The sequence below is a fragment of the Lentinus tigrinus genome (genome assembly GCF_003813185.1).
Source record: "Lentinus tigrinus ALCF2SS1-7 unplaced genomic scaffold L226scaffold_43, whole genome shotgun sequence".
NCBI classification, from domain to species: domain Eukaryota; kingdom Fungi; phylum Basidiomycota; class Agaricomycetes; order Polyporales; family Polyporaceae; genus Lentinus; species Lentinus tigrinus.
In genome coordinates, this window is record NW_027137952.1 from 102,089 (window position 1) to 129,942 (window position 27,854).

The 27,854-nt window shown below is 59.9% G+C and overlaps 13 protein-coding genes across 13 annotated transcripts; 8 read left to right on the plus strand and 5 right to left on the minus strand.

Moving 5' to 3' along the window:
* Nucleotides 1–152: 152 nt before the first annotated feature.
* Nucleotides 153–1,391, plus strand: L226DRAFT_616581 (GDSL lipase/acylhydrolase; the record flags this gene model as incomplete). Its single annotated transcript, XM_067686926.1, has 5 exons — nt 153–278; nt 345–707; nt 777–957; nt 1,019–1,202; nt 1,286–1,391. The coding sequence occupies 5 exons, from the start codon at nt 153–155 to the stop codon at nt 1,389–1,391; spliced, it is 960 nt and encodes a 319-aa protein (XP_067530385.1).
* Nucleotides 1,392–3,847: 2,456 nt separating this feature from the next.
* On the plus strand, nt 3,848–4,477 carry L226DRAFT_265046 (uncharacterized protein). The gene has a single exon (XM_067673410.1). It carries the CDS (start codon nt 3,934–3,936, stop codon nt 4,438–4,440), a length of 507 nt encoding a protein of 168 aa, XP_067530386.1. The 5' UTR covers nt 3,848–3,933; the 3' UTR covers nt 4,441–4,477.
* L226DRAFT_265057 (uncharacterized protein) lies at nt 4,351–5,993 on the plus strand. The gene is made up of 6 exons (XM_067673411.1): nt 4,351–4,439; nt 4,538–4,648; nt 4,795–4,855; nt 4,912–5,230; nt 5,295–5,501; nt 5,580–5,993. Exons 2-6 carry the CDS (start codon nt 4,615–4,617, stop codon nt 5,859–5,861), a joined length of 903 nt encoding a protein of 300 aa, XP_067530387.1. The 5' UTR covers nt 4,351–4,439; nt 4,538–4,614; the 3' UTR covers nt 5,862–5,993.
* A 660-nt stretch (nt 5,994–6,653) lies between these two features.
* L226DRAFT_265059 (uncharacterized protein) lies at nt 6,654–7,764 on the plus strand. Its single transcript, XM_067673412.1, has 4 exons — nt 6,654–6,938; nt 7,002–7,106; nt 7,200–7,343; nt 7,426–7,764. The coding sequence occupies exons 1-4, from the start codon at nt 6,864–6,866 to the stop codon at nt 7,585–7,587; spliced, it is 486 nt and encodes a 161-aa protein (XP_067530388.1). The 5' UTR covers nt 6,654–6,863; the 3' UTR covers nt 7,588–7,764.
* A 1,960-nt stretch (nt 7,765–9,724) lies between these two features.
* Nucleotides 9,725–10,609, minus strand: L226DRAFT_265195 (uncharacterized protein). The gene is made up of 4 exons (XM_067673413.1): nt 10,203–10,609; nt 10,016–10,126; nt 9,895–9,958; nt 9,725–9,839 (listed from the first exon to the last, which is right to left on the minus strand). The coding sequence occupies exons 1-4, from the start codon at nt 10,458–10,460 to the stop codon at nt 9,760–9,762; spliced, it is 513 nt and encodes a 170-aa protein (XP_067530389.1). The 5' UTR covers nt 10,461–10,609; the 3' UTR covers nt 9,725–9,759.
* A 75-nt stretch (nt 10,610–10,684) lies between these two features.
* On the plus strand, nt 10,685–11,504 carry L226DRAFT_539455 (uncharacterized protein). The gene has a single exon (XM_067681686.1). The coding sequence runs from the start codon at nt 10,912–10,914 to the stop codon at nt 11,242–11,244; it is 333 nt and encodes a 110-aa protein (XP_067530390.1). The 5' UTR covers nt 10,685–10,911; the 3' UTR covers nt 11,245–11,504.
* Nucleotides 11,505–14,105: 2,601 nt separating this feature from the next.
* Nucleotides 14,106–14,750, minus strand: L226DRAFT_265210 (uncharacterized protein). The gene is made up of 2 exons (XM_067673414.1): nt 14,531–14,750; nt 14,106–14,467 (listed from the first exon to the last, which is right to left on the minus strand). Exons 1-2 carry the CDS (start codon nt 14,641–14,643, stop codon nt 14,272–14,274), a joined length of 309 nt encoding a protein of 102 aa, XP_067530391.1. The 5' UTR covers nt 14,644–14,750; the 3' UTR covers nt 14,106–14,271.
* L226DRAFT_265220 (uncharacterized protein) lies at nt 14,557–15,786 on the minus strand. The gene has a single exon (XM_067673415.1). The coding sequence runs from the start codon at nt 15,656–15,658 to the stop codon at nt 14,858–14,860; it is 801 nt and encodes a 266-aa protein (XP_067530392.1). The 5' UTR covers nt 15,659–15,786; the 3' UTR covers nt 14,557–14,857.
* Nucleotides 15,787–16,869: 1,083 nt separating this feature from the next.
* L226DRAFT_265236 (uncharacterized protein) lies at nt 16,870–18,087 on the plus strand. Its single transcript, XM_067673416.1, has one exon. The coding sequence runs from the start codon at nt 16,971–16,973 to the stop codon at nt 17,745–17,747; it is 777 nt and encodes a 258-aa protein (XP_067530393.1). The 5' UTR covers nt 16,870–16,970; the 3' UTR covers nt 17,748–18,087.
* Nucleotides 17,765–19,137, minus strand: L226DRAFT_526351 (uncharacterized protein; the record flags this gene model as incomplete). The annotated part of the gene is made up of 4 exons (XM_067679043.1): nt 17,765–18,403; nt 18,497–18,835; nt 18,896–19,034; nt 19,094–19,137. The coding sequence occupies 4 exons, from the start codon at nt 19,135–19,137 to the stop codon at nt 17,765–17,767; spliced, it is 1,161 nt and encodes a 386-aa protein (XP_067530394.1).
* On the minus strand, nt 18,891–19,960 carry L226DRAFT_265273 (uncharacterized protein). Its single transcript, XM_067673417.1, has 3 exons — nt 19,293–19,960; nt 19,094–19,194; nt 18,891–19,034 (listed from the first exon to the last, which is right to left on the minus strand). The coding sequence occupies exons 1-2, from the start codon at nt 19,790–19,792 to the stop codon at nt 19,113–19,115; spliced, it is 582 nt and encodes a 193-aa protein (XP_067530395.1). The 5' UTR covers nt 19,793–19,960; the 3' UTR covers nt 18,891–19,034; nt 19,094–19,112.
* Nucleotides 19,961–25,129: 5,169 nt separating this feature from the next.
* On the plus strand, nt 25,130–26,027 carry L226DRAFT_265293 (uncharacterized protein). The gene has a single exon (XM_067673418.1). It carries the CDS (start codon nt 25,229–25,231, stop codon nt 25,766–25,768), a length of 540 nt encoding a protein of 179 aa, XP_067530396.1. The 5' UTR covers nt 25,130–25,228; the 3' UTR covers nt 25,769–26,027.
* A 1,135-nt stretch (nt 26,028–27,162) lies between these two features.
* On the plus strand, nt 27,163–27,733 carry L226DRAFT_539458 (uncharacterized protein). Its single transcript, XM_067681687.1, has 3 exons — nt 27,163–27,206; nt 27,279–27,451; nt 27,502–27,733. The coding sequence occupies exons 1-2, from the start codon at nt 27,176–27,178 to the stop codon at nt 27,446–27,448; spliced, it is 201 nt and encodes a 66-aa protein (XP_067530397.1). The 5' UTR covers nt 27,163–27,175; the 3' UTR covers nt 27,449–27,451; nt 27,502–27,733.
* Nucleotides 27,734–27,854: the final 121 nt, after the last annotated feature.

The following is a 27,854-nucleotide window of genomic DNA, read 5'->3' on the forward strand; positions in this document are numbered from 1 at the left end:
GGGGCGCGGTCAGATGATGCATCACGCACTCGCGCCCTCGCGCAAAATAGCAGCACTCACTCACCGCGCATATATACGCCGAAAAGAGGGGGCGAGGGGGTCGACTGCAGGCCGCGTCGTCCCACAACCTCGTCTTCAGCTCGCTCTCCAAGATGGTCGGACGTTTGCTGGCTGCTGTTCTGCTTTCTGGGAGCGTCGCGCTCTCCGCTCTCGCCGTGGGGCCTCTTCCCGGGCAAATCAAGAACCTCGTCACGTTTGGGGACTCCTACACGGATGTGGTGAGCATCATGTCTTGCTATACCGCATTTGAGAAGGGTTGTACCTGAATAACCACCTCACCCCAGGACGCACATGCCGACGGCGGGATCATGTGGCCCGTCTTCGCGGCGGAAGATGGGAACTTCAACCTCTTCCCGTTCGCAAAGGCCGGCGCGACGTGCTCGAACAACCTCACCGCGCGTCCCTTCCCGTCGGTCTTCGAGAGCCAGCTCCCGCTCTACTTCACCGAGAAGGGGAACGGCTCGTTGAGGCTCAATCCAGAAGACACGATGTACACGCTCTGGATCGGGACGAACGATGTCGGGGTGGGCGCGCTCCTGACGGGTAGTCAGGCTCCCGGGGTCACTGTCGTGGACACGGTGGCCTGCGCGGTGAACTGGATCAAGGTCCTCTACGCGTCCGGGGCGAGGAACTTCATCTTCCAGAACGTAAGTGCATACCGCAGAACTGTCGGAGAGACAGCGAACTTGGATTTGGAACTCACGAGTTTCCGACAGATGATTCCGCTCGAGACGACACCCTTGTATGCGGCGGACTCGTGGCCAAACAGGTACTGGACGGCACAGCGCAACACGACTGAGTGGAGCGTCTTCATGAAGGAGCTCACCACGTCCGGGAACGAGATCGCCAAGCTGATGCTGCAAGCCCTCGCTCCGACGCTGCACGGCGCGCATCTCGGTGAGCAATAGTCGGGCTGCGCAGCTTCCGGTGTGTACTCACCATGTTCGGAATCGCGCAGGACTATTTGACTCGCATTCCCTCTTTGCGGACATGTTCGCGCGCCCTCAGCTCTACCTGAACGGAACCGCGCCGCTGAACGTGACCGGAGCCGTGCATGCATGCATCTTCCAACTGAACGAGAGTACGAGCGACCCTGGGGTGTGCACCGACGCGACTGGGACGGACCAGGATAGCTTCCTCTGGTACGTACACGCTTGCCCGTCGCGGTTTTCTTTTGGGGTAGCTGACGAGGCGTCGCGTGCGGTCGGCGTATGTGCGTATGTAGGTTCGACGAGTTGCACCCGTCGGTGCAGGCAGAGCGCGTTGTCGCGAAGGCGATCTCGGATGTCATCCACCGGAAGACGGAGAAGTGGACGACTTGGTTTTCGTGAAGGAACAAGAACAAGGGACGCGTTGAGATGACCAAAAGCTGCCCTCGTGCAGATGTCAGCTTTCTGCTGTAGACAGTGGACACTAGGACAACTGCTTTACCGTACCTCTCTCATGTTGACATTTCCCCTGGGCACAACCGTTGACAATGTGGCATTGTGATACTGGTTTGCTTCTCCAAATGCGTGTGCGCGATGGAGCTTGAACAACGACGCGGATACGCAGAAGAACAGAAGTCGATGGCTCCGGCACTACGGCCGTGGGTCCTCCCAAACACGACACCAGTGTTCCCACACGACAAGAAGCAAAAGTATGGATGAAGGAATGTTTGGATTGCAAAAAGACACAACATACAAGCTACGTACACGACATCCCAACACCAGCACTGGCCAGCAGAAAAGTCTGTAACTCCAACACGGGCCGCTCCCGACAGAAACCAGGTCGGTACGATCTTGAGATGGAGTGTTCGGTTCGTTCTCCCTCGTATAAGGTTCAAGACCCTTCCGAGCGCGTCGCAGTCGAGACGTAGACACAGAGAAAGGATCCCAAATATCAGCCCACGAGGGGATAACTTTCGATTGAAAAGCCGTAAAACTTCCGCAGCGCCGTTTATATACGCGACCGACTCCCCGCAAGCGCCCCCATCCCGATATGGCATCCAGGCGGGAAGTTCGCACGCACGGACCCGCCTCGGGATGCGATAAAATTGCGAGCGGGGAGTTGGGGGAGGCTCTTCTTTAACAGTCACCTCGGTCTCTGAAGCTGGCGTTTCTGCATCGCAAGATGCGTGGGACGTTGTTGCCTTGGGGCTCGTCTCCGGGCGCGGTTCAACGACCGAGAAGAGCGATCTCGCGAGTCTCTGGCTGGGCATACCGCTGGCTGCTTTTTTCTTCTACTGGTCGCGCGGTTAATCAGCCTTCGACACATTACTACTCCCAATTCCATTCCCATCGCTGTTGTGCTTGTCTCCTGTATCCAGTACGTACTCGGAATGACAGGATCTGCTCATCCTTCTCCTCGCTTGAGTCAGTACCGTGAGCTGCGATGTGCAATGAAGACCGGAACAGTTAGATTTACCTGCGTGAGAAGGGTCGGGTTTAGCCAGGGGTTCAACTCGTCCGAACCCTCGCAATCTTGTCGCAACTGACATTGCTCTCTTTGTCCCCCGTTTTCACCAGACTGATCAATTGCGAGCCCTGACAGCCTGACCAGTCACCAGTGACAGCATCACCCCTCGAAAGAAGCCTTCAGCTGGATAGCCTCGTTACCCGTATGTAAGTCCCGCAGCGCATCAATAAGCCCATAGCCCACGCTAGTGTTGCCGTGGAGTGGAGTCGGAGTCGCTCTGGAGTGTCGCCTATCAAACTCCGATGCACCCCAGAGTAACTCGGAGTCACTCCGGAGTCATCACGTGATGGCCTCACTGTGAGGCCAGGATGCTGGACTTGCAGCTTGGGAGAGGGACGACAACCTGTAGGCAAGCACAGTGTTGCCAAAAATGTGTGTTTTAGTCCCATAGAGATGGGTGAGAGGCTCAGAGGTCGAAACATTCCGTTTAGGTACATATATGTGTTCGTTTATATGCAATCAATAGCACATTGCATACCGGGTTGACTCCAAGCCATACCCATCCCTCAAAGATGTTATGTCGCAGCCAACTTGGTAGAAGTATTTCGAGTACGCATTTTACAAGGTGATGTGAGGTATTTACGAGGCGAAACTATGTAGAATGAGGCTGGTTCCAGCAGTTGGTCCTGGTCATCTCGGATTTTGTCTGAGGCTCATGAGGCTGAGTTGCGCAGACATGCACTTATTTAAATCAACACAGAAGGAGAATATCAAGCTTCTTGCTTCAATCAGATTGAGCCTCGGCGGTCAGGATGCCAACTTCCCTGCTTGGAGGGGGTAGGGAGCCAATGATGTTGAATTGCCCGAGCAGTCGGGTACACGGACTCGTAACGGTCAAATTATCATAGATGAACACACTGCACAAATAAAACAATGTAATTACGCATTATTCAGACGTTTCTACGGGCTGAACACCAGCAAACGCGTCCACAACAGTCGTGTCGCGTTCAGAAACGTGACCGCGTTGGACAAACCCGCCATCTGCTTGGGCGCTACACCCTGGTTTGCCGGTGATCCGTTTACCATATCTGGCACTCCAGCACGCTCCGGAGTGAGCTGGAGTGATGGTCGCCGAGATGCCGCCAGAGCGGAGTGGAGTGCACTCCGAAGTGCTCTGACTCCACGGCAACACTAGCCCACGCTGACCTACCGCAAAGAGCGCACGCTCTCACTCGGCCTGATGGCGCAGAGCCCGTACGCATCAGCTCCGGGAATCGCTCACCATCCTGAGCCGGCCCACCCACTGTCCAGGAAAGCCTATTTACACGATTTTACATGACGGCCTGCGCAAATCGCACCAGGTTACGACAGGGTATTTCCTCGGTTGTTCCGCTCTCGTAACACCATTCACTGACCCGGTCAACGTTTGCGGATAGTCCAGGCACCGCACCCCTGCAGTGCGCACTCGCGATATTGATGCAATTCGTCCTCTCTGCCTCCGCCCTCTTGTCACGGCACACTGCTCTGATCGGACGACCGCATCCGCAATTCCTTACGGAACAATATGATATGAGCATCAACTCAAGGGAGCGCAAGAACCACACGCAAGCTCGGGCGCGCGGGCGGCCTCCGGCGGGGGCGTGTGTTCCGCTCTCGCTGCGCAGTTCCCCTCTACTCAGGCTCAGGGTCCACCGCCCCTCGCTCCTCCATTCTATCACAAGTACCATTCATACTCTACCATTCAGGCATCTGCAGATGCCTGACACGACGGTGACTTCCAGAGGTCCAGACAGACGGTCTCGCCGAACCCGAGCTCGCCGACGGGGTGGGGGCGCGAGAACGATAATCCGTTGCCGTTTCTCAAGCCCTAGGAGACAGGACCGTTGGCATTATTGGCATCAATTGACGATGACAATAGTGCCGAGCGTTGGCACTTGGACCCTGCCACGCTGGAGAGAAGTTGGAACTGCAATATCAATATAGTACGTCGCTCAGGCTGCGATCCCGTTGTCTGTCTTCTTCGTATATGGCGAGAGGCCGCCGGGCGTATTATGATTTACAGTATTGCATCCGTCAGCAGCCTCTGCATGATGCCGAACCTTGATACCTCCTGCTGCATTTCGAGTGTCATGTTGGGGAAGAAGACGATTTTCTGGCATGACATATGTCTCATGTTCAAGTTCTCAGCTCTGTGAGTGTTGCTAACGTGTTCTCCGTGACTATGATGACGGCAGCATTCTGCGTCGTTCACGTTAGGAAAAATTGGTGGCATGTGGAGACCTGCTCGTCCTCAGCTCCGCCCTGAAAGAATTGTTTCTGACAGGCTGTTCACGCCAGGCGCGGACAAAGCAGAACATATAGCCTATGAGCCGCCGCTCCCGGGCTTCCGTATGATCAAGTGAGGGTTCCTGCTTGTCATCAGTATTCAATTTGCTAAGATTGCGTGCCGTACAGGATCTGTGACATGCCTTCCAAGTTTGCCGTGACGTCCTCGGAGCACGCCGCACGATCTCAATTCCGGCCCTACATTGAGGCCTTGTACTCAATACTCACTCTATCGATCTTCCAGGCAGATGTGTCTTGCAGGTGTCACGGAACGAGGAATGTATGGAACCCCGACGAACGCTGCCGCCGCCAGTTCAGTGAATGGGCCACACGAGATCTCACCAGTGCCGGCCAGGTACGAGTGCAACATATCGTCGCTTGCCATGCGGCGTATACGCGTGCCAGGCACCCGCTTTGCTGCACGTATTGCGTGGCGAGGTACTTCCATGTGTGTCGTTCCATGCATCTATGTAGTGCCACGCTTGAATTATTCCTATGTCTTGACTCTTCAGGCCGCAGGGAGTCCGGACTCACTCCGGAGACAACTTCCAAGGCGCATGGGTGCAATTCCGCACCGTCGCCACACTGACATCGCTAAGCTCACCATCAGGTCTCGCATACACTCAAACCCATCCCGTATCCCTACGCCTTCCATGCGAAGCACCCGCAGCCTGTGCGATCCCACGCAACGGCAGCAGACTAAGCTCTGTTCTACAATAGTGCGTACCAGGTCTCGTCATTTTCGCCCTCCCAGAACATGGAACCCTGACATAGCCATGCATGATGCCGCATATCAGCGCACAGGCCCAGCCCGTGCCCCAGCGCGACATGCGTCCGAGATGGATTGGCGACGGGGCTCAAGTTCGCGTACTACATACAGTACCTTCGGTGACAGGATGTGTCCGGGAGCTCGACACCCCGACACCGGCATTACTGCCGTGCGGGACGCAAGGTTTACTATACCGGCTCGGACGCCGCATACATCACGATTCACATGGCTCTCCCCTCCGCTGCAGCACTACATACTTCAATTCGCCGCCTTGCACCCGAGGACGCTCAGCAAGTACCGGATAGGATAGGATGACATCGGCGGTTGCTCTCAAGCTCTCAGGCTCTCAAGATACGCACTTAGCCGCCCGGGGCGGGCGGAGGCGAGGAGACGCGAGCGCCAACGCGTCCGCAGCGGGAGCGGGCGAGCTTCCCTTCTCTTTCTTCCACCTCTTCCGCGCCCGCGCCCGAACATTTCGTCAATCCCCAATCTGACCCGAGTTTGCACACCCCTATCCGTCGCCGTTGCGTGCCAACTCGTGACGGACGTTCGTCCGCTCGCAGAGTCGCTCACATGCCCTATCGACGGCGGACGCCGGTGCTCCTCGAGTCCCCTACGCACACCACGTACCGGTACGTAACGCTTCCGTTACCTTCCAGTCAGTCAGCACGGGAGTTTCCAGCATCGACATCGACAGCACACAGGCTCAGGCTATTCCAAGCCCAATCCCCATCCGCCGGCCTTCGTCCAAACCCGCACTCGCGTTCGCCGGACACAGCCTATGGATACGGATACAGTACAGGCCTGCAGGCCGTCAGTGTCACCGCACGGCGCAACCCCGCCCTTCCGTCCTTCCGCGTTTCAGGTTGCAGATCCTTCGCACGGCTGTGATGTGCGCGTCCGGGTGCAGTGCCATGCACTGATGGGAACGTCCAGCCGTCGCTCGTGCCGCACGCCGGCCGGGGTCTCTGTCCAGTGTCAATGTGACCTGTCTGTCCATTGTGGTTAGAGTTTACAGATCCCATCACCCCCGCCCCCATCTCTTGACTCTCACTCGCTGCGACGCTGCCTGCCTGGTAAGGTTCGCGACGCCGGCCACCTGTGCGGGTGACACGCTCGACGACTGCTGATGGCGACGTACAGTACAATCAGTGCAGAACTTACCAGGTATTGCTTCGTCGACATCGACCGGCGACATCATATGTATTGGACCTTGGGCCTTGGGCCTCGAATCACCACTCGGCGCTGTTGCAATCACGCAGCACGAATCAGGCTTCAGATTCCCTTCGTCGCCTGAGGCTGAGCCTGATCGATGATCTCCCTCTCGCCCCTGCCTTGGTCCTTGCCGGCCTGCCACTGGCACTGGCACTGGCCAACGTCGTTATGCGTACGTCCCACGTCCCACGTCCCACGTCCCACGTCACGACTCAGTACTCACTCCTCACCCCAGATACGGGGACCGGGGTTCTGGCCAGTTGAAGTGCGAAGATCCACCGTCAGCGCGTCAGGCCGAGTGTCCTTGTACTTAACTCGCTGGCCTACAGAATTATACCGGGTGCGTCCGCAATGATGGTGCCTCCCACGCGCACGTCCTAACCGACGGATTTTACGGCTTCCATGGGGACCTTGTCCTCCGTTTGGAACAAAGCCTCCGGGGTCACTCTACGTGCATCATGCATACTACGGTATTCCATGTCCATCGAAAGCCGCACGCCGGTCTCGCAGCCTGAGCCTCACGAACTCCAACTTCGAACTTGTCAAGTCAACATGTACCAGTGCTCAGTGCTCGCCGGTGCGTCCTTCTCTATTCCATTCGTTCAGGTCCCAACGAGTCCTGGCTGATGGACACGATCCGAATGTCCCTCAATATGCAGGACAGCTCCCGCCAGATCAATATTCGCGTGCGTGCACGTGGACGGCGACAGACCTCTGACCCGGTGTACTCGTACTCCCTGGGGTGCACCCCCGTCCGCGTCGTCGCCGGTCGCGCATCAGGCGGCGCGCTGGGCCGAGAACGGTTAATGGGTACGTACTAACTGCATACGCACTTGCCCACCAGACGCGGCTTCCATGCGAGGCAGTGCCACCCCCCTCTCCAATCACACCTCTGACGGATAACGGATATCAGCGTATACCAGCACGAACCAGGACAGCGACTCGGACCCCCTCTCCACCCGCAGAACGCGCCCATGATCATGATGATTCTGTTCAGGTTCTATCGTTTCCCTTCGACGCTTCGACGCTTCGATGCTTCGACTGCACACCACGGGCGCACTCTCACCTTGAATGACCATACTAGCCTATAGGAGTGGCCTGGGAGGTACCGGATCCCCAGCGGGTACGTCCAATCATAAGTTCAGTTCAAGTTCAGTCAAGTCACTGGTAGTATCAAGTACTATCTTCTCACTCTCCCCGCTGTCCGCTGTCCGCTCTGGAGCGAAGGTTATGTTCAGTCCTGACGTCGAACGTCGAACATTGAACCTCCGTGTCACGTTCAACTTCTTGTTCAGGTACCTGCCAGACGAGGATTCCTCATCACGCTCCGTTCTACTTCAATGCGGGCTTACCACGGACTCCTCCCGGGCGCAGCAGCACCTTCGAGTTCGACTTCCAAGTTCCAAATTCCAGGTCACAGCAGACAGCAGAACAGCGGGATGCCGTACACGGTACATACACCCCCGCCATCACGAATCAAGGATCACGAATCAAGGATCAAGGATCATAGATCAAGGACATGCCCGACGGCTGATGCGAGCGTTTACATAACGCGCACCCCCTTCCAAAGTTGAGGGTCGAGGGTCGAGGGTCGAGGGTCGAGGGGCGAGGGGCGAGGGGCGAGCATGATTCGGAAGCGTCGTACATTGTATGTATGTACTTAGCTTCTGATATCAGGTGTGTACGGTAAGTCGGTACTCTTGCTGCGCCGTCTGGGGATATAATCAACCTGCTGACCATCGTGGTAAGCAGCTACTAGTATGTACTGAGAGTCTGAGATTCGTTGCGGGACTCTGATTCACCTGAATGCGGCATGGCAGGTACATATACGCGTACGAGCCTCGAGGATACAGGGACACGGGGACACGGGGACACGGGGACACGGACGTCGGGTGCCATGATCCATCGCGGCTTGACCTGAGCCACGCCTGCGGAGACTCGAGTCTCGGACACCTTCGAAGTTCGTGCGTCGTCACCCACTTGGCACTTGACACTTGGCACCCGCACGCGGCACCCCTGTAGATCACCCCGCTCAGTACTCGCACGGTCGCGTCTTCATTGATGCAGGATCGCGAGCCGGGACAGTGCGAGATTCTGACGGGGACACACTGATCTCGAGTAGTCCGACTCCATGCCAGTGCTAGGCGGTGTATGGCCATCGTGGGTCCGAGCAGCGGCGCGCCATCAGACCGGCTGACAATGCATGCAAGTACTCGTACACCTACTTACTGTCGCTTACTTACTTCTGCTGGCCACTTAATTGTCAATGATAACACGGGCTACCACGGGGAGTCGGGTGCGGCGGGCTGCGGGATACTCCTCACTGGGCTACATAGCACCCGAGAACCGTGATGGTGCGAGCACGACAGTATGCATGTAGACTTCCAGTCAACGCACGAGTGCATAGTATGCATGCACGGTTTGCACGGTTGACGGCGAGTCCGAAATCATCAGGCCTCAGGTACGGTCCGAGCGGAGAGCTCCAATGCCGTCGCGACGGACTCAGGCTCGCGAGTCCCGGCGGCCCAAAGCCAGTACCCATCATAGTGACACTGTCGTCCATCAAGTGGCCATGGGCAGCGCAAGCTCGGACCGACATTGATCGTGGCGCCGTGTACGCATGGCACCATGATGTGTACTTGCATACTTACATACTTAGATCATGCGTACTACTAGTACCTGAGATGCCGCATGCGGAACTGACAACGGACACACACAGCACACTACATAGTACGCAGCTATAGCTACAGACGTCGAGCGTGCTCCACAGCGTAGCACACGAGCGTCGAGGGGACCGGGGGCTCCACCTCCGTGGTGAGGCTCGTGGCACCGCACGGCGGCAAGCTACTGTACATACCGTGACATAGTTAACCATGTCCAAAGCGGAGAGGTGGCGTTGATGGCCGTGCATGTTCAGGTGCGATCGTGTTTCATTTACCAACCTTACTAATTAAGTATGCACTGATGGCACTCGAATACGCTGATAGCCTCTTTCAGGCAGTCGCCGCCGGGCGCACACATTGATTGTGTGTCCATGTTACGAGTACATAACGAGACGAGACGAGATATGTGTCTGATCGATTGATGGCGTTAGCTGGACTGGGTTTGGCAAGTTGAGGTGCACGTACCTGTACCTATCGCTGTGAAGGATCCAAGGATAGTAGAGCGCCTCAATTGAACGCGCAGTGCGCACTGCCTGTCGAGATAACGCGTTAGTACTCATTACTCAATCGATCGACGAATGCAGACAAGTTGAAGGACGCCGTGCAAGCCAGCGCAGCCCGAGACTGGCGGACAGCGCAGAACGCCGCAACGCGCGAAGACTCCATAGCGATGACAATGATACCCATGCTTGATATGCTTGATATAGATGACCAGAAATAGCAAAATAGCATGAGGACTGGGAGCGGAACATGGCAGCCGACAAGAAATAGACCTCAATCAATCCGCGACTAGCTTGGACAGTGCAAGAACTCAGAACCCAGACTCGGACTTGGATCACGCCGCGACTCGACGCGTCGCGAGTCGCGACCCCGCGGCCGGGAATAACACACCCAAAACCTCGCACTCTGATCCTCCGGCTCGAGCGTATCGCCCAACCTCGCAGTTCGAAGCTGGAAAGCCAGAAAGTGGCACCGGCGTGCGAGAATCGTGATTGTGACAGCGTCGCTGCATATGGGAGGATCATGCACATGCATGACTCGCACCGGATGGGTCAGAAAGACTATACGAGCCTGAGATGCGAGATGCGAGCAGCCAGCGGCGGAGGTAATCACTGCGAGCCTGAGCCTGAGCCTGAGCCTCGCAGTCGCACCCCGGCCCGGGAACTCGGCGGGACGCAGGCTCGCTCAGGCACCTCGGCAACTTTCGTCTCTTCTCTCTTCTCTCTTTTCTCCCTCCTCGAGTCACCGGGGTTCACGCCCATGGGGCATCACTGATAGCGCCGCCGATGTCTCGTCAAGCTCTCAGGCCGTCCAAGCTCCCAGCTCCCAAAGCCTATTCTGCACTGGCACCCGGTGCCCTCCCTGGGACTCGGAGACCCAGCTTGGCGGACGACACGCACCAAGCACATGGACGGACGCACGCCGCAGCCAGACAGTGAGACAGGCGGAGCATGTGATGCGTCGCATGTCGCATGTAGCCATATGGGGCTCTGCAACCCTGAACGCGCCTTCGTCTTCTCTGCTTCTTTGACGGGACGTGCGCTCGCAGCTCGCAGCTCCTCCCAGCTCGCTCCGCCTGCCGGATGTGATAGCCATGGACCAATCATACGCCATCGTCGTGTGTACGATCAGCGAGAGCCAATGCAACCGGCCGCTCGAGCTGCGTGCGGCGTCGACGCCATCCGCATCCGCATCCCAGGCCGCTGCAGCCGCTTCCCAGTCGTCGAGACTCGACGGACGCGCAAAGCGCTGGCTTGCTTCCTTTCCGGGCCGGCTATATGGGAGCCCAGAGATGCGTCAGACGACCGGGACTAGGTACTCACCACGGCGACGACGATGACGATTGCGGCGTGCGGCGTGCGCCCGCGGTCCAACCACACACTGGCGTGATGCCAACGCCAACGCCAACCCCAGCGCCCGCTCCGCGCCGGACTCGGAGCTCGGACTTCGAGTCGGAGCGACGCCCATCTCGGAGCTTCTTGTCATTGTCGACGCTCGGCGGTCGGTCGGCGGGGTCCAGACTCCGGGCCGCCCGACATTGTGTCGCGAAATCCATGTGCATGCCCGCCGCGAGCAAAGTTCCGGAATTTAAAGGTTCAGACTGATACTATGAGGGCGGCCGTCTGTCTGCCATGGACGCGCTCTCTCACGCAGCCCAAGAGAGAGAGAGAGAAGGCTCGAAGCTCGAAGCCCGAACACGCGCACCGAAGACGGACACGGAGACGAGCAGCGGCGCCTTCTTCTTCTTCCTCTTCTTCTTCCCGCTGCTCTTCCTCTTCCTCTTCCTCTTCCTCGTAGAGCGACGGGTACAGTGGGTAAGCCGCAAGCCGGTGAGATACGACAGGCCCAAGGTTCCGCATGCGGTGATGCACGGTGCGTCACCCTGCCGGACAAGCGCAAGGTTCGGAATGCGAGGGCGCGTCACCGGTTCACCGCCGAATACTGAGTACTGAGTCTGTGCGCCTCCCAGTTCGCAGTGGGTACAGCACCAGCACTAGTACCAGTAAGCTTCTCCCAGGCTGCGTACGGGCGCGGAGTGCGTCCAGACTCGAGACTAGCCCTCCGGGAGACAAAAGGAGTCGGGCCGAGCACCCTCCCGGAACAGGCGAACAGCGTCCCAGGAACCGAAGAGCCGAGGACGGGCGCGGAGACCCCGCGGCCTGAGGGGCGGAGACTGGCGGGGTAAAGGCGGAGGGGAGAGTGCGGCACCGAACGCGGCGCGGCGCCCGTTACGGCTCTGGACCGAGAGCGCGTGCGGCGTCTTTTCTCTTGACTGCTCAAAGTGCGGACTGGAAAGAGAAAAGGAAGAGGAAGAGGAAGGCCCAGAGGAAGTCCGAAGGAGGCCCCAGTTGCCCTCCGAGTCCCGTTGCGTGACGCGTGCTGCGTTGCAAGTTGCCGCTGCTAAGTGGACCTTCGTGCCGTCTATATTATATGAGCCCGTCTCTGGTGTCTTGGTATGCTGTAGACGGCCGCACGGAGAGCCTCATCTGATTGCAAGTAAAGTCAAGTGTCGAACGTTGAGCGGCGACATACCATACATTGCTGGCTGGCAAATTGCGCTGCGCCCTGTGCGCGCGCAGTTCCGAGCGCAAATCTTCCGGGGTTTATGCCACCTGCGCCGGCACTGGCACTGGCACTGGTAGTGTGCAGATACGACGGCCATAGACGCATATTGAACAAGCTCAGAGTGGTGATGATGATGACGCTGACGCTGATGCTGATGATGAGGAACAGGCGGATGTGCAACCGGTGCACAGTGCACACTGGCAGGCAACACGCTGTGCCCTGATCGTGGTTATCACGTCGTCCCTGCGTCAGATGGCGCCGCGTCGTCATCATCTTCATCAGCCTGTAGCCTACAGCCTGTAGCCTGTAGCGTCCAGCATCAGCAAGCGACACACACGACAATTAGACTCAGGCGTACGCCATAATAGGCAAGGGAAGGGTCGATGTGCTCGGAACGGCTCACCTAATACCAGTGCCGGGCACGGCCCTACGGCCGCTGGAAGCCGGGGAGCACCATGAATCCAATGTCCACGCGCGCGCGGTCGAGCTGCGTTCTGTAATCATAGGGCATAGGGCCATGATGCATGATCCATCGCACAGTGATGGTGTATTATTGAGTTACCAGACGATTGCGCGACCGACTCGGCACACGCGCGAGAGTCGACGACAGCCGTCACGGTGACGGTGCTCGGTGCTGCGTGCTGCGTGCTTCATGCTCGAAAACTCGGGTGTTCGGGTGTGTGCAAACTAGATCTACTAGGCCAAGGCCAAGGCCAAAAGGTGAGCACATGGCGACGGACCATGTATGAATGTGAGCGAGCAATGGAAGAACGCACCAGTGACCAAATCGGGGCGACAGAGCCCGCGCCGCGCCCCCGCAGCAGCAGCAGCACCACCACCACCACCACCACCAGCAGTAGTCCAATTCTACGCAATGATCGCCGGAGGAGAGCCTGAGCCTGAGCCTGCGCGTCCTTCGTCCTTTCCGGATATGGGCGCGCAGGAGGCGCCTGGCGGAGGCGTATCATTGAGGCTTGAGCCGCTGTAAGTGCGACCGAGGAGATTGGATGCATCAGGCTCGAGAAGGCCCAAGGGGAAGAGCGGAGGAGGGGCTTATATCAGCCGCTCTCTCCGATGCCCGTTCAAGACGGCCGGCCTCGCAGATGGACGGGCCTGAATATGTGGTAGAGTAGAAAAGGGTGGTTAGTTGACGCTCGGCGGGCAGGATTGAGATAACCAGTCACGCACCCCGTACATCGCGAGCGACTTGCAATTTCTTGAAACTGAAACTGAAAACCAAGGAGCGACTCGGCCTCCGGCGGGCGGGCGGCGGCTTCCCCTGGCAGGAGCCCACTGGAAGGAGAATTGTGCCATTGAGAGCACATGCGCCGGTGTGTCCCAAGTCAGGGCAGGAACGCCGCTACCGCATCGGACGCCCCCCAAGCTCACCTCCAGCCTCCAGCCTCACCCAAGACGTCTCCGGGGCCGACGCGCGCGGAAATTAAGACGCACCGGTGGCCGGTGGCCGGTACCAGGGCTGGGCAGCCGCAGCCGCAACCGCGACCGTGACGTGAATGACCGCGAATTCGAATTCGAAGATGGAGACGGAGACGAGCCTGGGGCGGTAGGTGGTAGTACTTACTACATACATAGTTGGGCCGGAAGCTGAGCCTACGAGAGCGAGATGAGGCGTCATCAGCTCCCGGTGGAGCTTCGAGCTTCGAACTCGGGGTCGGTGGGCATGCGCATGCGCGCATGGGGAGGCTAGAGCGGGCGCAGGACCAGAGGTCGATGGGAGAGTTAATATCGGCGCATCAGGAAATCAATATTCAATATTCAATGCAGGGCGGGCGTTCCAAATGAACAAAGAACGCCTGCGTGCGCCGTGCGCTCGACCGCTGGCCATGGGCGTCGCGTACATACTATCCGCAGCAGGACCCTGAGCTTGAGGGCGACTCGGCGAGCGTGCAACGGCTGTCGGGTGGATCGGCGAGCTCGGGGAGGGCGCAGAAAGCGAGGCGTGGAGGAACCGCTGCGGGCAGAAGGTTCAATGTTCAAGTGCCAAGTGCCAAGTGCGTCGGGCAAAAGAACGTACGCGAGCAACGAGGGGGCGGAGGCGGCCGTTGCGGGGTCCAGCGGCTTTGTGGCGTCGTCGCGACTCGCCACTCGCGCTTCGATTAGATCTCTTTTCCCTTTCGAACGTTCCATGGCCCAGCCGACTGCTTCCACCGGAACGCTCTCTTGTCCTTCCTCCCTCCGCCCACTCGTGACTCGCCAGCCTAGCGGACGCTGGCAAGCATGCACACCCGTTGTGGCTAGCAGCTGCAGGCTAGTCCTAAGTCAGCACCGCTAGCACTAGCGTAGAGCATACGTACGCACGTACGTACTGGCCTTCTCCATTCGAACGTGCCTGCAGCCTGACTCAGCACTCCCTTGCTGCAGCTGCAGCTGCAGCCTGGTCCTGGGGAATGTTCTTCGGAATCGTCACTGCGGCATGGAGCCTGGAGCGTGGACGTTCTGTCGAAAGAACCGTACTCAACGAGAGAACGCCGAGTCGCCGACGCTTTTTTCGCTCGCGACCTTCTGTCAACGTGCCAGTTGGCAACAGCTTCCGATCACCCTCCCGAGTCCCGGGTGGATCTAATGCAATTATCGACTCTATTGCATGCGCGCTGCGCGCGAGCCTGTCAGTCACCAGTGCCAGCTGGCGGGACTCGTCCACTCGGGAGGTCCCGTTTCGAGCTTCAAGTGCAAGTGCAAGTGCAAGTTGCCGTCGTCGTCTGCGCCCAGCGTCGTCGTCTTGTCTTGCATCTTCGGCTTTTGCTACACCGGAACTTGCAGCTCGGGAGTCGGGAGGTACATACGGCGGCCTGCGCCAGTGCGCCAGCGCAACGTGCGTGACGGTTCTGATCTCAGCGGCGCCCCTGGGCCCGCCGCCCCGGTGGCCGCTAGCCAATCGTTTGTTGTGACCGATGGGTTCTGATGGCGGCCCACCGCCGCGGCCGCTTAAGTGCGGCCCCGGCAGCGGCAGCGGCGCGCGGGAAGGGGCGCTTGACAATAACTCGGTAGTACTGATCCCGCCCGACGAAGTACTGTAACCAAGTGCGACGGGGGCGGAGCTCGGGATGTCCCAGGAGCCCGAGCTAGGAGCCAGGAGCCAGGGCACGACGTTCGACGTCCCGCGGCCGACGTCGGACGCGCGAGCCGCGGCGAGGGAGACCATTGAGATGTTGAAGCTCTCAAACTACTGTGCATCATGGTTGAATGGAAAGCGTCAACGTCGACGTCGCGACAGTTCGGAGCCGTGAGCTGCAGCTTGCGTCGGCACCCCAGAAGGCACCTAGGCACGTACGGTAACGTAGGAGGCCTCAGGGAAGTTGGAACACTGGAAGACTTCAATCTTCCTCCGGACGGGTCAAGCCCCAGCGCCAAGCAGTCATTCGCCGAGCTCACTTCTGCCACTGGGAGTCGGATGCACTTCACGGTGCGCCATGCACATAAGACAACCTGCGCAGTGAGTCGTGAGTCGTGAGTCGTGACTGTGCGGGTGCACACTGCAGGAGGCGGGGCCTTCCAGGTTTCCACATCCATATATCCATATATCCATATATCCATAATATAATTCAAGTTGACAGAGAGAGTGCAGGACTGGGAGGCGGTCCTTCCATCAGAGAGAGTGCGCGTTATTCGCCGGCTCGAGCCGCTCGCATGCGGCACAGTGCTGAGTGCTGAGTAGAGGAACTCTTCTCAAAGAAAGGCACCACCGGCACCTGCACCTAGCACGCAGCGACGGGACGCGACTCCGACAATGGGGACAGGAGCGTGGTTGTTGGCCTGGAGTTCGGAGGACTAGTACTCGGGAGGAGGCGCATTCGCCGATCGCTTGTTCGGTTCGCGTAGATGATAAGTACGTAGCTACAGTACATGCATATACGCGTCGGGTGGACGGGGTCAGAAATCAGATCTCAGACTCCGGCGGGGCCTTGGCCTTGTGCGCATACGGCCATATGTAAGTAGATGATAGAAGTACTTACGCGTCGGGAGGAAAGGAGCCGAAGAACGAGCCGAAGCTCAAGGGGCGCGTCGGGCGCGTTGCGAGGGTGCCCTTTGCAGTACGGCGACGGGAGGGGTTTCAGCTCTAAGACTCCGGGGGGAATATCGAGCTTCGAGGCGCCGCAGCCTGCAACATGCTCCCTTAGTGCTTGTGCCGGTGGATGATCGGTGACCGTCAACGAATATAGATGGTTGATGAGCATTGAGCATTGCGCATTGAATACGACGACCACCCACGTGCAGCACGAGGGGCGAATATATGTACGCGAAAGAACAAACATGGTAGACTAGTGGGGACTAAAAAGACTTTCTTCGTGGGCTATGGATAGGGATAGGCAGATAGGCAGGGATAGGCAGGTAGGTAGGCAGGGATAGACAAGTAGGTAGGCAGGGATAGGCAGGGATAGGCAGGCAGGGATAGGCAGAGAGGGACAGGGCGCGAATAAGACACACGAGCGCGTGGAATTTCGAAAGCAAAGAGCATGGCGGAGGACGGGGAACCAAGAAATACAGTCTGCGAGCAGCACGACGAACGAAGCGAAGCGAAACGAAACGAAGGAAGGGGAACGTCACGATTAGAACAGATGGAAGAGAAACGCAAAAACACAAAACACGAAACACAAAACGTCCGTTCTCTCTCAATCAACCGGGACAAAGACCCGCTCCGGAGCGAGTCTCAGATCCGGAGGCGGCTACGTACACGGTACGCGTCCTGTCCCTTGCCCGAGGCAGGAACGAGTGGGCGGGGGCGGGGGACGACGAGTAAAGAACGGCGGCGACGACGACGACGACGACGAGAAACGAATAAAATGGCGACGACGACGGTAACGGGTAACGGGCATGGTAAGCGATACACGGGACGGGGATGGGGAGTCGGTCTGAACGAATCTAGACAGAGCAGCAGCGGAGCGGCAGCGCGCACGCACGCGCGGACAGGCAAAAAATACACGATAAATACAGCAACGACGAACATTGGGCGAACGGGCGAACGAACGAATGAACGAGCGGGAGGGACGGACACACGGCGGACAGCCGGATCCAGAGCCGGATCCGGACCCGGAGAGGGCGGACGGGGAAGGTGCTGCGACGGGCTGCGGTGGGCTGGGGGAATATTGATATTGTGGAATGAGAGAGTGTGTGGGATAGGACGGGCGGCCAGCGTGGGCCCGCCGACGACGCTCGACGCTTTCGTTCCACGTTTCACGATCCCGCCCTCTATCATGCGGCGCACGGCCAGATATCACGAGGCCCGACGATGACGACGGCTCGCCGCTGGTCAGTTGCCGGCACGATGCGCCGCCGCCGCCGCCGCTGCCGTCGACGACGCAGAGGGCGCCTCCCGCCGCTCATTCCGCGGGCTGTTCGGGATGGACCCTGCGGCGATCTGGGGCGAGGCGTGTCCGTGGGCTTCGGGCGTGGGCTGCTGGTGCATGGGCTGCTCGAGCGGGGACCCTGGCCGCTTCACGCCGTGCGTCGACTGCTGGTGCTGGTGCTGATGCTGGTGCTGCTGGTGCTCCTGCTGCGACATCGGGGGCTGCTGGGGCGCCTGACGCGGCGAGCCGCCCACACTTGCGCTCTGTGCCTCCCCAGGGCCGTTGAGGAGTGCACCGATCTCCGTGACACCGCTCTGGCGGTACTGCTGCTGCTGCTGGTTGGGATCGGCAGAGCGAGCGGCCATCAGAGGTGAGAGGGAGGGGTGCGAGTAGTGGTGCGGGGGCAGCATCTGCGCGTTCATGGACGGAAGCCGTTGCTGCTGCAGCTGTTGCGACGTTTGGGCCGCCATCTGCGCTGGGGGCGGCGTGCCGCGGTGCGCCTGCTGCTTAAACTGGGTCACGACCGGGCCCCTTTTGTGTGGGAACTGCTCAGGGCGTGGGCGCGAGTGCGTGCGCTCGAAAAGCCCACACTTGTTGCAAAGCTGTTGGAATGGTACGAAGGCGCGTCAGATGCGTTCACATGCACGGGTGCAAAAGAGAGGCAATGGCGATGGGGCGAAGGGAGGCGCACGTACCACTTTGCCTGGGGTCAGGCTTGACCGCCGCCAGGTCGAGGTGTCGGTGGTACGGCAGTTGTAGCATTTTCGCCGGACGCGGTCCGAGAGCTTCGTCGAGGCGTCGTCGGTGTGGATGATGTAGTTGGCTTGGCCAGGATATGGTTGCGTGTTCACCATGGTCGGCCGGATAGAGCGTGTGGCGAGGCTCGAGGCACCCGGAGGGACACCGTAGGGAGCTGAAGGGTCGTCCGCATAGCGCTGCATGGCGCCGTTGGGCTGGTAGGGGTATGGCGGAGGTTGGCTCATGGGCGGAGCGGAGACGGAGTGGGAGTAGTACGGGGTAGACGGCTGCGTAATCTATAGGATGGGGAGGCGTCAAAGGGTGGAAAGGGAGATGAGGAGGAGAAGGGAACATACCGGAGGGGAGGGAGAGATCGAGGTGCTCTCGAGGGAGGATGCGGAGAGGGCGGGGGAGTGATGGAGAGTGGCGATGGGGGGAGGCGTGGGGTGCGAGTGCGGCATGAACTGATATTGGGCTGGGCCGTCAGAGCGATGGCTGTGGGAGGTTAGGATGGGTGACGGGCGTTCTTATAGGAATAGGAAGGCGGTGCGAACCTTATTGACCGGTCGACGGTCATTTCCTCGACACGGTGGGGCATGTTTTGATGATACGGATATGGATAGAAGGATGTGGGATAAGGGCCGTGGGAGTAGTGCTGGACACACGAGAGAACCGCAAACGAGCATGGCAGACAAGTGATCGGATGATGGAACGTTAGGAGCGTAATGCGATCAATGACGAACAAAGACGTACCCAGCGCTGATCGACGTGACAGGGATACGGCGGCGGGGGCGGGAGCGGATTCTCGAGCTTGAAGCGTTTGTGGGGGGGCGAGGCGGGAGGAATGGCCTGTGCAGACGCGTGGGGCGTGGCGGTAGAGTGTCGCGGGGGAGGCAGCGCGTTGGGAGGGGGGAGGAGACGCGAGTCGGAGAGGCGACTGTCTGGACGGGAGTGGGGACGAGGAGGGTCAGACGGGGAGTGCTTGGGGGTGGGCGGGGGCGATGAGAACCTGGGCGGTCGGTCGTCGGGGGCGGGAGGGGAACGACTGTTGATAGGATGATGTTGGGGGGTGATTGAGCGAGTATATATACATGAAGAGACTCACGGCCTGTCCATGGCGGGCGGACTGGTTGAGGAAGGCGGTGGGTGGGGAGCTGTGCGGGAAGACGATGGGCAGGTGATGAGAAGAGATCAGGAAGGCAGAAGGAGAAGAACAAGGGGCGCGCACCCAATCTCTGCACCAGCACACGCATATGTACCAAATCCCATCAATCCCACAACAATTTCACGGCGGTCAAGTGCACAACCCCCCATACATGGCAACCCATCACCCCCCGTCTTTTTCTGCGCGCCGCTTCAATTTCTGAGCTCCGCGCGCGCTGTCCTCCGCGTCGGCATCTGGTGCCCTTGCCCGTGCATGGAGATGGACGTCTTGACGGACATGTATGAGCACACATGCAGCAGCACACACCAGCAGCCCTCCCTCGCCGCCGCGACACGCACTTTGCCTCGGGATCAGGCGCACAAGGACCCGGTGCATCCTCGGGCACGGGCTGGGACGTCGCATCAGCCATCAGCTCTTCGCTCTCTGATCAGTTCCCACTCGTCCGCGTGCGAGGCGCCCTCCGCACGTCCGTCTCAGGGTCGCAGTGATAAGGTGTGACCGGGAGAAATGGGTTATCTGTTCCTGAAATGCTCGTGCCAAATTGATCCTTCGCCCATCCCAAGATTCCGCCAGCCAATCTCAGATGTCGCCCGTCGCCACCGTCGTCCTCCGTCCTCTTGTCCCGTTCGCCGTGCCGTGCAATGCTGACGCCTGCTGATCCATATCCCGTGCACCCCGCCCGCATCACGCCCGCAGCCCTCGAGGCACGCCTGGCACGCCCTTAGCACATCCCGCGCTTCTCTCGACTTCCCTGATGGGGCTCCTCTTACGAGCAGGTCTGACCCCGCGTTACGTCCAGCCGAATCATCCCAGCCATCCCGGACTGCGTAAGTAATATTCTCAGGACAGAAATAACCCTTCCCCGGACCACCCCGCGGGCGCTGCGAACCAGAGCCTTCCGTTCTCCAAGTCTCCGGCACGCCCCTCGACACCTTGCGACGCAACTCTGGGAACCAGTCCCGTTCGCCTCGCCATGATCGAACTCTAACCCACACAATGGGACGCGACGCGCCCTGCTGCACAGGACGGCCCACCCACGCTCTGATCCCAATCACCACCGTCATATTCCCTTGTCCTCTCAGTGTTTCGTCTCTGATCGATGGGCCACTCGCGCGCGCGGGACTCCCAGACGCCGCGGAAGCAAATGGCAAATAGCTTCCCTGGGCTCCTCCCTGCCGTCCTCGGCCACCACGCGTTCTTCCCACGTCCATACAGCCTCTGCGTCCCCCACCATGCATCACAGAACGCACTCACGCTGCACTGCTTCGCGTTACAAGGTTTGTAAAATCGCCGTCACAGCCGCGCCCATCCTCCATCCTAGACTCCGGGATCCTAGGCTCCCCCCCGCATGCGGCGCAAGCACCTCCTAGCCTGGCCGAGCGCGACGGCAGACCGGACCACCGTGGCAGATGAGCGTCCTGAGGCCCCACACAGTTTCGGAGAGCCCGTTTGTGGGCCGCAGCGTGTGGCGAGGGGCGAGTGGCGAGCGTCGCCATGTATTGGATCAGGCAATCTTCCCGAATCTGACGGGCGCGCACCCGCGACGGACGACCCCCCAAAGCTCCCCAACGCTAATTCCAGACCGTCCCGCGCTCGACCCGGCTGCACACCGTGACAAGGCACGGCCCAGAACTTCTTTGAGACTCGCCTGCGACCCGTTTCACCTCGGTCGCAAGCGAGCCTTACGGTCACGGTCAATTGCTCCCTTTGCTGCCAGTGCCCCCACCTTCTTTCTGGGATTCTGGGACACGGCGTGGCTTCTTTGCTCTGCGGCGCACGGCTAGTCCATCTTTGGTTCTTTGTGATGCTCGGACGGGTCACGTACACGGAGCAGGATGTACAATTCTTGCGCAAACTTTACGAGAGCCAGGAAGCCGGCGTAAAATTCCAGTGTTGGCCACTCGAGCGACGAGCTTCCAGGCTGATGGGGCCCCCTTACTGGACCCGGTGCCAATCGCCAGTTGGAAGTGGTGCTCGCTGCTCGCCGCGTCCCATCATCTCAGATCCCCCCAACTGCACATGCAACCTGTAAACCAGCGTCACAGCAGTCAATTGACTCTGTTGACGCGTTCGCGGGGTAAACGATCTTCCCCTAAGCTCTTCCTCCCCTCTCTCCCTCAGGGTCCTCTCATCACACTTCCCATTCCTGGCTACCCATCCTGTGTCATCAGTCATCATCAGTCGCGAAATCATGGACGCCCGGAAAGCCTCTCACACAGACACCGTGCCATCCATCTGACCGCTGACCGCTGACCGGAGAACTCGATCACGTACGTACGCACGCACAGCTCGTCGGATCTGGGAACGCGACAGTGGCTGCGTGCAGGACGCAGCCACCCCGGACTCGGAGCCCCGTCGTCAGGGTCCCCAAGCCTTTTTGGGCCCCTTCCCCCCTTGGCCGAGTGGCGAGTGGCGAGCACGGCGTCGGCGTCGGCGGCCTGGTGGGAGCGGAAGGACGCCCCCTGACGCTTCTCGGAGTTCGCTGTCGTCCGACGAGGGGACGGACGACAGATCGGAAGCGTGCATATGTATATGTCTCCAGTCCTTGCACGAGCGACGCTGCATAATGTTTTGTTGCTCGCAGGCGTGGGCGTGGGCGTGGGCGTGTGTGCGCTGTCATAGCGCCTTTCCTGCGATGAGGAGTCGGAGCGGCGCAGCTACATCGTATTATCCCGCGTACGTGGCTCGGAATACACACACCCGTCGATGTCGATTTGCTCAACAGGCGACGGGGAACAGGTGACAGGGAACACCGAACAGGGCAAATGCAAATGCGCCCAATCAGTGGCCTTTGGCCAGTCGACAGTCGACGGTCGACGGTCATTCACCGCGGACGAGCTCCGTCTGCGCCTCGGAGCAGATTGCAATGCGTGGCATGTACGTGCATCTGTTGCCCTCTTCCCTCTTCCCTCTTCGCGCTGTTCATCTGCTCGTCTGGAGCACCCGTCGAGCAGGGAGCCATGGCGGGAACTGTCATCGCATTGGCATTGGCATTGGCATTGTCCGTCGCTCAATGAACGGCGTGCATATCCTTCTTCTGTTCTGCTGTTCTGCTGTTCTGCTCTGTTCTGCTGTTCTGCGCATCCGGATCCGACGTCCAGCGCGCCGTTAGGGCGCGCACATCCCCCTGGCGAAGCTTTTCCCCCCCCTTGGCGTACGTGTCTGCGTTTGTGTTCGTGTTCGTGTTCGTGTTCGTGTTAGTGTTAGTGTTCGTGTCGGTATGAGTGTTGGTGTCATCCCGCACCGCACGTCGCGTAGACTCACGCAACAGACACAGACACAGACGATGGGCGAGTTGCAACGGAGAACAGCCAACGAAAACAGCGAACAGACACCAGACACCCACGAAGCGGGGCGGGCGGGGCAAAGATGCGCGATGCGCGATGTGCGATGTGCGATGTGCGATGGCGGTCGCGCAGTTCTTTGTTCGGGCTGTCCGCCGCTGCCATCTTGCGCATCTTGCATCTTGCATCTTGCATCTTGCATCTTGCATCTTGCGCGCTGTTGCACTGTTCTGCTGTTCTGCTGCTCTGGCTGTTCTGCTGTTCTGCTGTTGCATGTGTTCGCCGGCGCTGCTGCTGCACAGTGCGCGTACTCTGCACGTACGTACTGTGAGTGAGTCAGCCATTGGCCACTGCCGTGACGGTGGAGGTTGAACGTTGAACCTTTGAAGCTTGTTGCTGATGAGCAGCACGCTCAGCGACGACGGAGGCTTCGACTTCGATGCCTTCCTGTCCGCGGGCGTGGCGGTCCCCGCACCCCCAGAGCTCGCATTAACGTTATGCTGCCACGAAAAATGAGAGATGACCCGGACGCCCGGAGCTCCTATCTCTGGCGTATCTCTGTCGACGGGCGGACACGGACAAACACAAACTCGACAATTTGGCAGGTGCGAGCCGGCCAGGAGCGCGGGGAGCACGCGATGCGTCCACGGTGATGCTGCATGCATGAGCTCAGGATGAATGCACGATGTGATAGGTGCCATGGGTGGATCATGGATCATGCATATGGATCGCGCACACGTCTAGTATCCAACGTCGCTTGTACGACGTACGTACGGACTTGTTTGGCTTTCTGATCTGGAAACTCGGTAGTCACATACAGGCCGCACTGGGCCACAGCATAGTCCGAGTCCTGCCAGCCTGGATCTCTGGGATCTCGAGCTTCCGCAGCTGCAGACCCGTGTGCGCCGCCGGAGCCGGGCGCGGGGAGCGGGGAGCGGGGAGCGGGGACGAACCGCCGTGGACTCGGAGAGCCTGGAAGCCCCGTCGACTATCGACTGTCGACTCAGCATCATCGGAATGTACCATCGAAGACTCAGGCGAGGCGAGCCAAGACCGTTCAACGTTCAACGTTCAACGTTCACGCCCAGCTGCAGCAGCCTGAGCCGCGTTCGAACGTCGACGATCGTCGACGAAGAGGGCTTAGCGGTCATCGTTGCCATACAAGTTATGCATGGTCCACGGTCGCAACTACTTGCATAGGAATGCCTGACCCACGCCGGCTTCGGGCAGCCCGAGGCCTGAGTGACGGCGGCGTCACCGTGTTGGTGTGACGCGTATGCGGTCACCGCCACCATTGTGTCCGTGACACTTTGACGTCGTTTGCGCTGTCCCGGGAAGTGCTGCTGACTACTAGACCTATCATAGCGTGCTAGCTTTGGGCGGTCAGACGGTCAGACGGTCAGATGGGTGCCGCGGTCAGGCCTCGGCGCAACGCGATGGACTCTGCGATGGAGGTAGGATGGCGAGCGCAGTCGACGATGTCGAGTCAAGACGCGCGCCGCGCGGCAGACTCGGACTGTGGTCGCGATGGCTATCGTCCGTCGTCAATCGCTCCGACGGAGGCTCGACGCTCGACGCTCGCTACTCGCTATCTATCTGTTCTCTGTCTGGCGGGCGCGGATGCATTGTCGAGAGACGCTGTTTGTTTATCATGCTGCTGTCCGCGGACCGCATGTGCACAGCGGATTGTCATGTCGCCTCAGGCTCGTTCGTATCGTATCGTATCAACTGACGAGCACAGGTGATGTGCACCCGTACGTCGAGCGGTGCGACGGGGATTCCGCTCCTCATCGCCGTATGTTTGTCAAGGAACAAGCCCGCCGGTCTTCTCTCGCGACTGACGGCGCCCGCAAGGATGGGGTGAAGGAGTCATTGCAGCAGCCTGCGTCCCTGCAGGAACTCCACTTCAGGCGGCGCCCATGTGTGCATTGGGGTCCGCCAGCGGGCGGAGAAGCCGCTGAGGAATACGTGCTGAGGGCCAAGCGTGCGGGGTGTTCCTCAGGCCTCAGGGTACGCATATTGGGCGCTGTTCGCTCTACGTAACATCTCGTGTGCGTGCGTAAGAACGAGAGCCGTGCCGTGCTCGACTGAGCCTCGCCCACGCTAACCCACTCCACCAGCACGACGGTCCACTCGCACCAGGTGCGGTCCCAGCCCCAGCCGACACCCAACTTGGCCCGAGAGGATCAGCTCCGAGTACTGAGTCAGGGTCCTTCCTCTTCCTCTTCCCCTTCCATCGCATGCACCCCTCCTCGTGCAGCTGGCGTCAGGTTCCTCCCTTCCTCCCTTCCTTCCGGGTGTTCCTGCTGCTGCTCTCCGCCTTCTGCCGCGGCATCATCGCTGACGGACGGTTCTCTTCCCACAGACACGCCATCTCTCATTTCTCCACCCGCAATTACGGCGCACGAGCCTGGGGACAAATCCACAGCCGTCCCGCGTGCGGCGCTCAGATTGGCCAACTCAATCAGGAGGGAGAACCACGGACCCACGCACCGCGGGCGACGAACCATGCATGCATCACGAGCCACACGTACACTCACGCACGCACGCACGATATGGCATGGCACCACCCCCGCGGCATCCGCCCCCACTGGCATGTCCAATCTATCCGCCCAATGCGAGTGCAGGCACCGTCGCAGTCGCACGGGATACGTCCGTGTCAAGCTGAAACGGGCCCCGCAGCGCGAACCGAGCCCGGCGAGGCTCAGGCAGGCAGCTGGGCCCGTTCTTCCTTCGCGAGGCTCAGGCTGCTCCCGCGAGATGAGATGGGCGAACGTTGAACCGTCTGTCACGGTAGTCTATAGAACGCGGGCGGGTGCCGTAACGGACCACGGACCACACGGCACAGCAGGTGTTCCAGAGAGCACGTACTACGGGGAATGCAGAGCTGTCCGCATGGTTGGCCGATGTCAGGGCCGACATCCAGGGTTTCGCCTATGTACTCGTACACGGCAGACCAGACGGCAGACCGCACGGCTAGCTACTACGAGTCCGCCATCAGGCTCAGCGGTGCGGCCGCGAGCCTGCTGCCTGCTGCCGGACAGACGAACGTTCGAGCGTTGCCTGACGCGAGACGGGGCAAGACTCGGAGTGATCTTCGCGCAGCTCCCAGTGAATAAGGACGTTCACACATCCCGGCAGCGCGGCGGGAAGGCGGCGTCTTGGTGTGGTTCCGCTCTCGCCAGGTCGGTGCTCCCGACTCGAAGCTCGACGTCTCCAGCTCGCCCGGAGGACGGACGCCTCGCCTACGAGCCAGCAGCGCCTTGGACGACTCTCGACCGATTTTTGTGACTGAGGTGATGGCTCAGTTCCTAGAGCATCTCGGGCTTTGTCTCTTCCTACCCGCTGCGCCCGCCCCGGAATCCGCTGATTCGACGTCTTCTCCTGCTCCACGTAGCCTCCCTCCGAGCAGCATGCAGAACCACACGAAGACGACAGAGGCCGACCGACGCTCGACACACCCGCAAGCATCCCAGAGCCCGAGCCCAAGCCCGCATCCATCTTGCGCGCCGGCACCTCACTTTGGCTCACGCCCGCCCGCCATCCCCGCCTTCCATGTTCTCATTGGTGCTCGCAGCGCCGCTCTGCATCACAGGAAGGCGGCGCACCCACCACCCTCATCTGTGGCGACGCGCCGCAGCGCAAGAAGAGGCGCGATGGACGCCCGGACCCTGGCCTTGCGGGAAATTTCCCTCCCGCCCGACTCCCGCCCATGCACACCGCTTCTCGCCGCCCTTTTTCTCCCCCTGCTGCCCCGCGGTGAGGGTAGCGGCTCTTGGCTCTTCTCTCTCCCCTCGTACGCGTCGACAGACACCAGACACCACTCGCCGCGCTGTCCGCTCCCATGGGCTCTATCCCTCGCTGGTGGTTCGACTCGGGCTGTTCGTCGGAAGGAACATGATGGAGATGGCGGTGATGCGGGAGAAGTTGCGGGACATCTTCCACTTCTGCACGATGTCGAGTCCGTGTTCCTGAGGTACGGGTCCTGCTGCCTCGACCATGCGGTCTCGCTCCTCACGGTTCACGGTCCCCTGGACCAAGCCAATGTTTCAGGCCGACGCATATTCCCCCGGTCTCCGCTACGACCGTTCATTTCGCTCTCAACCGCGCTGTTCCCATCGCGGCACGTTCTAGACACACACGACCAACATAGCTCGCGTTGCAACCGACGAACCTCCCTCCTCGTGATGAAACAGGGTATGCGTCCAAAGGTGGTATCTAGACGCACCGGAGGGCAGAAGCTGATAGATGAGTTAATCCCGCGTGATGCAGACAGCGCAACGTACTGACCTACGCAGTCCCAAACGCCGCCACACACTCGCCCCACCGAGGCTGCCCACACCCGGTGTGCTCCCCGCCCCGACGTCCACGGTCCATCGCATACTCCCCTGGTCCCCCCGCTGCCGTCCATGTCGCACTTCCTGTCCACAAGCGCGATCCCTCGACACGACCCAACTTAAGTGCTGGCAGCACCTTAGCCGCTTCCTGAAGACGGGAGACGAGCGAGACGCACGGAATGATCCTGCAAGCACGGACCGCGACGTGCTCTTCTTCGAGTCTCGGTATTACATCACCACGACCACGACGCTGTCGGCCCCCCGCTCCGCCAGCGAGATGCGCCTCTGCTCCGAGGTTTGCGGACCATTCGAACCGTTCGGTGACGCGTCACTTTCACTTCTTTTGCGAAGTCTCGGGCCCCGCCGACACAACAGGCGCCCAAGGCAGGTCTTGGTCTTGCCCATCCTGAGTCCTCTCGACCCGCCATGGCGACGGCGACGGCACAGAGGCTCATGCTCCGTCGGCGAGAAGGCGGGCAACTAGAGAGAATGGAAGTCGGATAATCCGTGCAAGAGGTCAGTACGGGCG

Bases quoted from the DNA above. Each gene is read 5' to 3' on its own strand.
- L226DRAFT_265046 (XM_067673410.1), top strand. From the start codon at position 3,934: ATGCAATTCGTCCTCTCTGCCTCCGCCCTCTTGTCACGGCACACTGCT.
- L226DRAFT_265057 (XM_067673411.1), top strand. From the start codon at position 4,615: ATGACATATGTCTCATGTTCAAGTTCTCAGCTCT. The intron at 4,649-4,794 runs GTGAGTGTTGCT...TGTTCACGCCAG, and splicing joins ATGTTCAAGTTCTCAGCTCT to GCGCGGACAAAGCAGAACAT. The intron at 5,231-5,294 runs GTGTGTCGTTCC...TTGACTCTTCAG, and splicing joins GCGTGGCGAGGTACTTCCAT to GCCGCAGGGAGTCCGGACTC.
- L226DRAFT_265059 (XM_067673412.1), top strand. From the start codon at position 6,864: ATGATCTCCCTCTCGCCCCTGCCTTGGTCCTTGCCGGCCTGCCACTGG. The intron at 6,939-7,001 runs GTACGTCCCACG...TCCTCACCCCAG, and splicing joins ACTGGCCAACGTCGTTATGC to ATACGGGGACCGGGGTTCTG. The intron at 7,107-7,199 runs GTGCGTCCGCAA...TTTGGAACAAAG, and splicing joins GGCCTACAGAATTATACCGG to CCTCCGGGGTCACTCTACGT.
- L226DRAFT_265195 (XM_067673413.1), bottom strand. From the start codon at position 10,460: ATGTGCATGATCCTCCCATATGCAGCGACGCTGTCACAATCACGATTC. The intron at 9,959-10,015 runs GTCTGCATTCGT...CTCGACAGGCAG, and splicing joins TGCACGGCGTCCTTCAACTT to TGCGCACTGCGCGTTCAATT. The intron at 9,840-9,894 runs GTACGTGCACCT...TCAATCGATCAG, and splicing joins CTTCACAGCGATAGGTACAG to ACACATATCTCGTCTCGTCT.
- L226DRAFT_539455 (XM_067681686.1), top strand. From the start codon at position 10,912: ATGGGGCTCTGCAACCCTGAACGCGCCTTCGTCTTCTCTGCTTCTTTG.
- L226DRAFT_265210 (XM_067673414.1), bottom strand. From the start codon at position 14,643: ATGGAACGTTCGAAAGGGAAAAGAGATCTAATCGAAGCGCGAGTGGCG. The intron at 14,468-14,530 runs GTACGTTCTTTT...TTCTGCCCGCAG, and splicing joins TCCGCCCCCTCGTTGCTCGC to CGGTTCCTCCACGCCTCGCT.
- L226DRAFT_265220 (XM_067673415.1), bottom strand. From the start codon at position 15,658: ATGGTCTCCCTCGCCGCGGCTCGCGCGTCCGACGTCGGCCGCGGGACG.
- L226DRAFT_265236 (XM_067673416.1), top strand. From the start codon at position 16,971: ATGGCGGAGGACGGGGAACCAAGAAATACAGTCTGCGAGCAGCACGAC.
- L226DRAFT_265273 (XM_067673417.1), bottom strand. From the start codon at position 19,792: ATGCGTGTGCTGGTGCAGAGATTGGGTGCGCGCCCCTTGTTCTTCTCC. The intron at 19,195-19,292 runs GTACGTCTTTGT...TCGTGTGTCCAG, and splicing joins GTCACGTCGATCAGCGCTGG to CACTACTCCCACGGCCCTTA.
- L226DRAFT_265293 (XM_067673418.1), top strand. From the start codon at position 25,229: ATGCACCCCTCCTCGTGCAGCTGGCGTCAGGTTCCTCCCTTCCTCCCT.
- L226DRAFT_539458 (XM_067681687.1), top strand. From the start codon at position 27,176: ATGAAACAGGGTATGCGTCCAAAGGTGGTAT. The intron at 27,207-27,278 runs CTAGACGCACCG...CAACGTACTGAC, and splicing joins TATGCGTCCAAAGGTGGTAT to CTACGCAGTCCCAAACGCCG.